The sequence below is a fragment of the Ruditapes philippinarum genome, unplaced genomic scaffold (genome assembly GCF_026571515.1).
Source record: "Ruditapes philippinarum isolate M1 unplaced genomic scaffold, ASM2657151v2 ctg7063_1_1_1_1, whole genome shotgun sequence".
NCBI classification, from domain to species: Eukaryota; Metazoa; Mollusca; class Bivalvia; order Venerida; family Veneridae; genus Ruditapes; species Ruditapes philippinarum.
In genome coordinates this window covers 1-9,466 of record NW_026860818.1, presented here as the reverse complement: position 1 = coordinate 9,466, position 9,466 = coordinate 1, and the positions used below count along the sequence as shown (strand labels likewise).

Sequence of the window (9,466 nt, the reverse complement as noted above, 5' to 3'; positions counted from 1 at the left end):
CATGTTAATAATTTTATTTTACAAATTGTTTAGCATTTACAAATAATTTAACAAGCACAGTTTATGAACATTGACAATTTGAAAACAATTACATACTTACAACAAATAAGATGACAATAACGAATCGTAATTATACATACATTTAAATGCTTTTACATAAGAATTATGTGAGAAATAATTGTAATTTTAGCATATTTGCAGGCATGACTTGTTCATTAACAGTGCATTATTTATAGTATCGTAAAATAGTCGAGACTTCATGGCCATGACTGAACTGTTTCCTCGTTTTCAAATGTTTTCAATTTTATATGTATAACAATATATCACAATTTTTCCTTAAAATCCATGTGGCTTTAAATATAATTAATCTACAAAAGAATACCTAAAATCGCATAAAGCATGGCATAGTATCTATATATCTAAACACAATGCTGTGATATATATTGCGCGGACCAAATTGATCTCAACGGACACTTGTAACATTGTGTGTTGCCTTCAAGTACAACAAAATTGCGCAGAATGAAATCGGACAAGAAACACGTAACAAGCATAACCAAAAATGATAAACATGCTACACAATTATCAATGTTGTTTTTGTATTACATTTATCCAAACTTTATATTCAAAAACGTCGGTACATCTTGCAAGAGTATGTCTATTACAATATATAATAATTTAAATTTTATTTTATGATATGTTGCCTTTCATATGCCCCCTTATGTACCACTATTCGGCAGGCCATAACATGCCCGCATCATGAGATCGAAGTAGCTATCATCATCTACTGTTGAACTCACTCCGGCATAGTAGTTCATGAACTCCTCACGTGTCACCTTGCCATCTGGATTACCGGGAGTATCTATACTATTTAAAAAGTGCTGTAGTACTTGTTCTTCTGTCCATTCTCCAGAAACAAACTTTGGATGTTTTTTTGCGTTTCTTGAATAAACAACTGAAACATATGAAATACAATTATACTATGAAAAGAAAGTCTCAGATAAACATACACTTTAAGTTTTACTTTGATATGTAGTATGGTTAATTTGTTATGAGCCCGGTAGAAAAAGAAAACAACGGAAATGTTCATGAAACACCGTTCACTTTTAACATTATAAGAGGCGAAACATAAAAGTAATGAATAAATGATAAATATAATGATGGAATTCTGTTGCATTTCGTACAAATCACGTGATTGAAGTTTTAGCATTATTTTTAGAGTTTAAATTTGATACAAAGCACACAATATTTTAGCATTGTTACTAAACTTAATATGACTTCTGATTTATTTTGCAATCATAATTGCGGTAGATACATGTGTAAAACTAATTAAAGGTCTTACAAAAAATGTTGTGATCACTTTTTAGATATTTAAATCTTTATTGCGAGTATAGTCGTTGAAACATCGTTTCTAGGTATACACTAGATAAGAAATAAAAAAAGGAGAAAAATAATATAAATAATATCTGTCATATTTTGCGGTTCGGATCGGAATATCCGTCCCGAGGTGGCCCGCCCATGGGGCGGTAACGAGGCTTGCCGAGTTACCGCCCATGGGCGGGTGACCGAGGGACGGATATTCCGATCCGAACCGCAAACATATGTCAGATGTTTTTTCTTGCATATTCTACCATATTCCATTATATTTTAAATTCTTTATCTTTATTTTCAATGAAAATTTATATCATTACAACCGTAACTACTTTTTTACAACAGCGTATGAATTACAACTTCATTCATAACGGTAAAATGACGTCATCCTAACCGTGCCATTGTACAGCACGCGACTCATCTGGAACCCCCATGCAAGATGAAATTTCCGGCATGGGTAAAACTCACGGAAACTCCAGTCTGATATGCAAGAAAAAAAGGGCAATAACTTGCAAACTTCTGCAAAGACGAAATATGATTCATAGTCACTGCATTTTCCTTTAAATTGATTTATCAATCTATGAAGTTTCAAGTTCTCTAGACACAGAAAATAAATGTGAAAACAAACAAAGGGGAATAATTCCAAAATTGAACTAACAATGCATGTGCCTCTTGCTAAACGAGAACTATCCGTCCTTGAAGTTTCGACTTGAAATCTGCAATACTGTTTTTGTTATGCCCAAGAGCTAACATTTAAGTGAGTAATAACTCAAACATATGCAATAGAGAGTTATAAATATACTTTTTAGACACCGCGCCTTTCCTTAAAAGAGAGATATTTTTTGTGACAAAATTATGTATGAAAACTTCTAAGGGCCATAATTATGACTTATGATTCATTATTTAGCACCTAATTTTTTGTTCAATGAGATCTATCTTTTTGAAGTATCAAAAAGATAATTTATTATCTCCATAAGAATTTGAGTTTTGTCCAGACAAAAGTAAAAAAAATGCGAAGGGCAGTTATTTAAAAAAATGGTTACTGGTTTCAATGAGATGTAGCAACATAAGTTTTAGGTTTGTAACTGGAGAAGTCAATTCCTTGCACATTCTTAGTTGATGAAAGGAACAAAGACACATAAACAGCCGGTTTTAGCGGTCATCATCCGTGGTTTATGAGGTAAATGCAAAAGTAACCTTTAAAATGGTGGTAGGTCAGGATTTACATAAAGAACGGACAGGAAGAAGTTCGAATAACCAGATAGACAGCGCCTGTTTGATAATCACACATGTACGACAAACAATCTAGTGGATGTTTTGAATTTTAAGCAGTTGTATTCTGTCTGTAAAAGTCTATCGTTAAAGCGATAAAAGTCATATACCTCTGAAACTATTCTTATTTCCTTGCTTTTATGCATGAAGGCTTCTTTTGCTGTTCTATATGTAGACTATAGTTTGTTAATTTATACCTTATGGAACTGATCATATCCATACCATATCAAGATTTATTTGATTTTGATATATTTTGTATTTTAAAGAAATATCTGATTAATTGAATTTACTGATATATTGAACCGCAATGCGTATTAAAAACTGTTACAACATAGATATCGATCGATAAGAAAATAACGGCAACTAGCACGTAATGCTATTATTTACAAAATTCACATCGCTAAAAAGACCCTATAAAATAATTTACCTAAAGTTGTTTTTGTTTGTTTTTTTTTCATTAAAAAGGGAGTAACATAATAATCATGCTTTCAGCAAGGAATACGCATTTCGCTCTGAAACTTTAAAACCTCATGTATTGTCAATTACAACTGATTGATACTAATTAACATACCTTTTAGATCTTCCAGTTTCAAGACCCCATCATTATTTACGTCAAGTAGTTCAAACGCCTGATTGACTACTTCAACACGCTTGGGTGACATGGCCGGTTGAAGTTTAGATAAGAATTCAGTGAAGTCAATTTCGTTACTTTTATTTATATCAAAAACTTGAAACAAAAGACTTATATCTTTTTCTTCTACATGGAGACCATAAGTCTGTATACCTTGAGAAAACTCACTGAAACACAATCGCTTTGAAAAATCTTTGTCCATTCTACGAAAAAGTACTGTAAGCCCTTTAATTCCACCAACTCCTTTAAGTAAACACTGATCTTTTATTTGCTCCAGTATTTGTTTTACGTTTTCGTTTTCCATGTTTCTATCCACAGTGATTGAATTAAATTGTAAATTTGCACAGCAGTCAAATGAGTCCTTCTACAAACATTTCCTTAACATTACTAAATCTTGGAAATCTTTGAAATATTCTGTTTCATTTGCTACCTTGTAACATGAACTGTCACAAATAGCATATTTACTATGGAGAAATAGTTTTAGCCTTTTAGTGTCATACAAATGCAAACAAAACAAGAATTTCAATAAAAAGAAGCCATTAGTCGCGCGAAGTTCTATCTAATATTGATTATTGTTTTGTCAAATATTTCCGTTATTTGATAAAATTTCTATTGGCAAAATAATTGTCTCCTTTCGATTTGAATAATCTGGTTATTTGTTACTATTCTTGATTAAATAGATTATAGCCAATTATCGGGAAGAGATGACAACTAGATAATTATGTAATAAGTGCGACATTCACATTAAATGTATTATCATTTCTTAAAAGAAGTCATGCATTTCCCCTGAAATACTATTCTTCTTCTTAAGGACATTAAGTACATTGCTGCTTTTGTCAATATGTCGCGTACGGGAAAGAATGAAATAATATTGTTATTTTTTTTCTCAGACGATCATTTTCTCCTGTATAACCCGCCAGCAATCTGTAAATCAAAATCATGATCGCATATTTTTTTATTCGCATTTTACAGGAAACAGTGGGACATGTATTCAACGTTATATTACATGTTGCACGATCTTATGTGAGGAAGAACTTAATATGTTATTAAGATCCAAATATTTACCTTTAGCCTTACCATAATTGATGTATTATCCTTTTTTATCAAGCAAAAGTTTTTTTTTCATGTTTTCTTTATATGCAAATAATGTCGAATTGTGTAATATATATACAGCGTCAGTGTAAACTTAAAAGCATTTTCCTGTCAGAAAATCAAGCTACTCACTGACGTGAATAATTGTAGTTTGTTTCATAAAACATAATTTAACTATAATTTTGTATTATTAATTACTTTAACTAACTTTATAAATTTGCATCAATAAAATGACACATAACTGATTTAATAAAGTTGCCATAACAACGTTATAATGTTCATCTATTAGCATATACTTCTACAGATAACCATATTCTACTCCCATGACAGTTTCAACTGCAATACATTCGTGCATTCCTTATTGATTTAACACTTTAAGTCAAATACGTAATAACAATATGTTAAAGTAACGAGAGACAATATTTATACCTTAAAGCCTAAAGAAATCTTTGCAATGTGATTTATGATATTCAACACGTTATGAAATATTCTATCATTGTATCAAAAGCAGAACCATTTTGCAATTTGTAATTAAAGTCGTGTTAAGTATCAAATTTCAAATGTAAAACATATGTGCAAAAAGAAAACATACTCATAAACTTCAAAATTTAACGTATCAGAATCAATGAACCTGAAGTACCATAGTTTCTATGTAGTCAGTCAAACATATTTAAAGGAAAATGGTGATTAGGTGATAAGTTGTCCTTTTTGTCATAATGATAAAATGATTAACTCGCTTACTGACGTTGCTTGTACTTTAAAAATATATTTTAAGTTTTTCATTTAAAACAAAAGGGCGTTCTTTGGCGTCTGCTTCTTGAATCGAATTCGAAACTGGCACATAGCGTAATGTCGTAAAATATTTACAATTATGACTACTTGGATTTTATGTCTCAGAATATCTTTCCACCAGTTTAATGAGATCTTGATACAATAACTCAGCTGCTGCTACTCTAAGAGAACATATGAAGTGCTTATGTATCTATATATAACATTTATTATGTAAATATATATCAGTAATTCTATTTCTTTTATCTCTTACTACATATGTTTAATTGAATAATTTTCATAATGAATTGTTTTCAAATCTTACTTCTTTATATACATCAGAAATACTTTACAACAAAATATATGAATATATCGGTAGCGTTTTTGAAATGATATTGATATTTTAAGGTATATGTACATATTTCATATCAAGATGCAAAATAATATCGGATATAATTCATTATTAAACACTTTTTTCACGTTAATAATATATTTTGATGCTTATGATATTATCTATGCAACAAAAACCCATTAATCCTAAAACTAATCCTTATCATCAAATGCTTCTTGTTAGTAAGTCACTCTTCGGAAGTCAAACTATTTTAAAGTATTTCAAACGATTACACGTATCTTTCTTTGTCACAACTTAATTTACATTCAACGCTATTTTATGTTCAGGTAATAAGCATCTCGTAAATCTATTATAACATTATAAAACACATGTTTTCCCTTTCTAAAGAAAAAAATCTGGAGTTAAACGTCCCTTCAATCTTTTTATAATCCGTTTATACTTTAACATCCATGCGCTTTAGAAGTAAATTCTTTTTAGTGGATCCTGACTTTATATCCATTCTTACTTAAGAGATATTTTTCTCCTTTTCATATTGAAAATGTTCTTTGTTCTAAGCAATATCCGCAAAAATAACCTCATATGAATCATTCAAGCAAGTATTGTGAACTATAACATTTATTTCGGGGAAAAATTGGTAAACATGTATGTTTCTTCGTTATTTTCATGAGCCTTTATTTGGCAAGCCATAGCACGCACGCATCATTAGATCAAAATAGCTGTCGTCATCAACTGTTGAGCTGACCCCAGCATAATAGTTCATGAATTCCTCGCGTGTTACTTTACCATCTGGATTTCCAGGTGTGTCAATACTATCCAAGAAGTTCCGCAGCACCTGTTCTTCGGTCCATTCACCGGATACAAACTGTGGATGTCTTCTTGCGTTTGTAGAATAGACGACTGAAAAGATACAACCACTTAAATATAAACTAGTTATAAGTATATAACATGTATTGATGTGAATTTACTATTATGTTAATAACATGTTAAAAACTATAACACATGCTCAGAATATGATCTTTTGTTAAGGTGACTTATAGGTCCTATGGGCCGGGTGTTCATCTTTGTGTATTTATGTGTATGTATATACGTATAACACATGTCACTATAATAAAGAATTTACTTACTTACTTTCTTACTTATACACTTGTATATGATATGGCAATTGATTTTTCTTAAATAGATTATGTCGTTAGTTAAGTGACAAAAGTGGCGCATTATACACGATCTTATATAAACTGTATAATACATGGATAAGTAAAAACAAATATGACAAAAAAATCACCAAGAAAATGTCGGTATTCTGTAAACCCAGCCTCGACAAAATAAAGCAACACGGAACCACTTGCACACAGATAGGTATAACACCAACCAAAACCAGGAGACGAAACAATGACAGGTTGTTACTATTGTTAAAAAGTTAATTAAGCAACTTGTGGTTAATGGTATGCAACTAAATGAAATTCTTTAATATTAGTAAAAATTGAATGAACGTTCTAAATGTTACCTAATTGAGATTTAACTTTTTTACCTTCATGCTAAGATCTAAAGCTGCAGCATTTAATAAATTTGCGTTTTATTTCGAGATTTACAAAGGAATTTCGCATGTTTGATAAGTGAAACATATTTTTGTACTTATAAGCAAAGGTTTAAAGAAGATTTTTTTTTATTTAAAGCAATGAAATCATTAAAGATATACTATGCACAAATTTGATATCAGAAAATATTGATAATTGCTACACAGTCTCTTTGTGAATATGAAAAAAACATGTTTTGACTTCACACAAAGTTAATATGTCATGTTTAAAACTCTACACACATAGTTCGTCACAATATGAATATATAGTGTCGTTAAAAAAACTGGCAGTTTTTTTTTTAAAAAGACCAACTTTACGTGTCCTGTATTAGTGAACGTGAATTCCAATATAGTTTATTATTCATTTTTTATTTAAATTAAACATATTCAGTAAGAATTTAATATGTTTTAATAAATTTCTTCGATTAAAATATTTTACTCAAAGATGAGCATAATAGTATATCTTTAATTCACATGAACACATAACGTTAGCTGCAGTTCGAAACCAAAACAGAATACACGTGCTTTTATTGTAACTTTTAGCCCTATATATTTGCAATAAAAATGGGAACACAAAAATAAACAAAAGAATAAAAATAGTTAAAAAGCAAGTAAATAATAGATTTTACATATATAATTCAAATAGCATACTTTATAGACTTAAATAAACCTTTTCCGACGTTAAGAACCTATTAATAAGATATTATAGTTAATATGAACACGTCGATAGAGAAAATATTGATTATAAAGAGTACATTGTACACTTCATTAAAATTTTTTTAAACATAACACTTCAGTCCTGAGGTGATATCATGATTTCCCTTAAACAACCCAGATTTATCAATTTCACTACAATGGTTTCCTGTCTGGTTCAATTGAATTTTATTGATTATGTTTGGAAATAGTTATTGTATCTGTTTCTTGTTAATGTTCATATCTATTTGAATTGCTTTGAGATCAAGAGCTATTTTTTTTTACCAAAAACATTCAATCCTTCTTACAGAAAGGAAATGAGAACACAAAAATGATAACATATCTGTCTAACAAGCATAAAACATTTAATCATTCGTATACATAGGTTAATTTGAACCTTTTTTTTAAAGTACACACAAAATAAAATATTATATTACTCATTCTTCAAATCTTCCATTTTTAAAACACCATCTTTGTTTGCATCTAACAAATCAAATGCTTGGTTTATGACATCGATTCTAAGTTTTGACAGGAGGTCTGAGTTTAGCAATAAGCTCTAGAAAATCTGTTTATTTCTATCCCTGTCAAATGATTCAAATAACAATCGGAGATCGCTTTTATCAAATTCAACTCCATATAAATTCATTACTTGTTCAAGCTCCTGGTAGGACAGATAGTTTGAGAAATCTGTATCCATTCTTCTGAAAGCTAGTTATTTTAATCCACCAACACCTTTTAATAAACATTGATCTCTCAATTTGTTAAGAAGTTCCAACACATTTTAATGTTCAATTTTAGCTTTCTTATACATTAAGTTGCTTTTAGTATAGTGTAATTTACACTTAACTAAATACAACAATGATTCATTCGGTTAGAGTATACTTTGCAGATAAAGTAAATCCAAGAAAAATGAAACATGTTTACGAATATCTCTGCCTTGATAATATGTTAAATATCTTTCATATTTTGTACTTAAGTTATCTATTAATACTGTAACTCGTGTACTAACTCAAATTTCAGAATATGTAACTAATTTTGTCACAAGAGAGAATATTTACTGAGCACCCTCAATACCAGCTTCGTTTATCAATAACCGTTTCCCTCATAAAGATTGATTTAAAAATAGAACAGTGAGTAATTTGTTACCAATACAAATTTTGATTGGTGCAATGATAGCGTTTCTTTTAACAGCAGGTAATAGACAATAAATCAGAGCACAATACATCAGTGAAAAAATAAAAGCTGATATTGGTTTTTCAAAGCCGTTTCAAGAAAGCCCGAGGGCAGTTATAAACACGAGATATTGATAGATGATCTAACGACGACCTTATGCATTTACAATTTCAACTATCTCGTATATGTATCGATGTGAAATGTAACAGCTTTAATGATACATGTATATTTTACGATGACATATAGCTTATTCATTATTTGACACGGCAAAGACAGTACCAAAAAACAACACAATTCATTGTTAAGAAACGAACAACAATTGATTCGCTTTACTTGAATGCTCATGTTTATTTCTGGGAACACATTGAATATTTAGTGAAGCTTCACTTAACATAGGTAGCGATTAAGATATACAATTAAACAAAATTAACAAATTTATGTTTGTGACATAAGTTGTCTTATACTTTCGTGATTAACACAATTTCGAATTTGAGTCTTCTCATGAAGGAACAGAATATGCAACGTATGAGTAAACCTTAATTTC

At 30.0% G+C, this 9,466-nt stretch overlaps 1 protein-coding gene across 1 annotated transcript; it reads right to left on the bottom strand.

Moving 5' to 3' along the window:
• On the bottom strand, nt 1–4,056 carry LOC132713468 (calcyphosin-like protein). The gene is made up of 2 exons (XM_060696079.1): nt 3,212–4,056; nt 1–952 (listed from the first exon to the last, which is right to left on the bottom strand). Exons 1-2 carry the CDS (start codon nt 3,573–3,575, stop codon nt 717–719), a joined length of 600 nt encoding a protein of 199 aa, XP_060552062.1. The 5' UTR covers nt 3,576–4,056; the 3' UTR covers nt 1–716.
• Between the last annotated feature and the right edge of the window lie 5,410 nt (nt 4,057–9,466).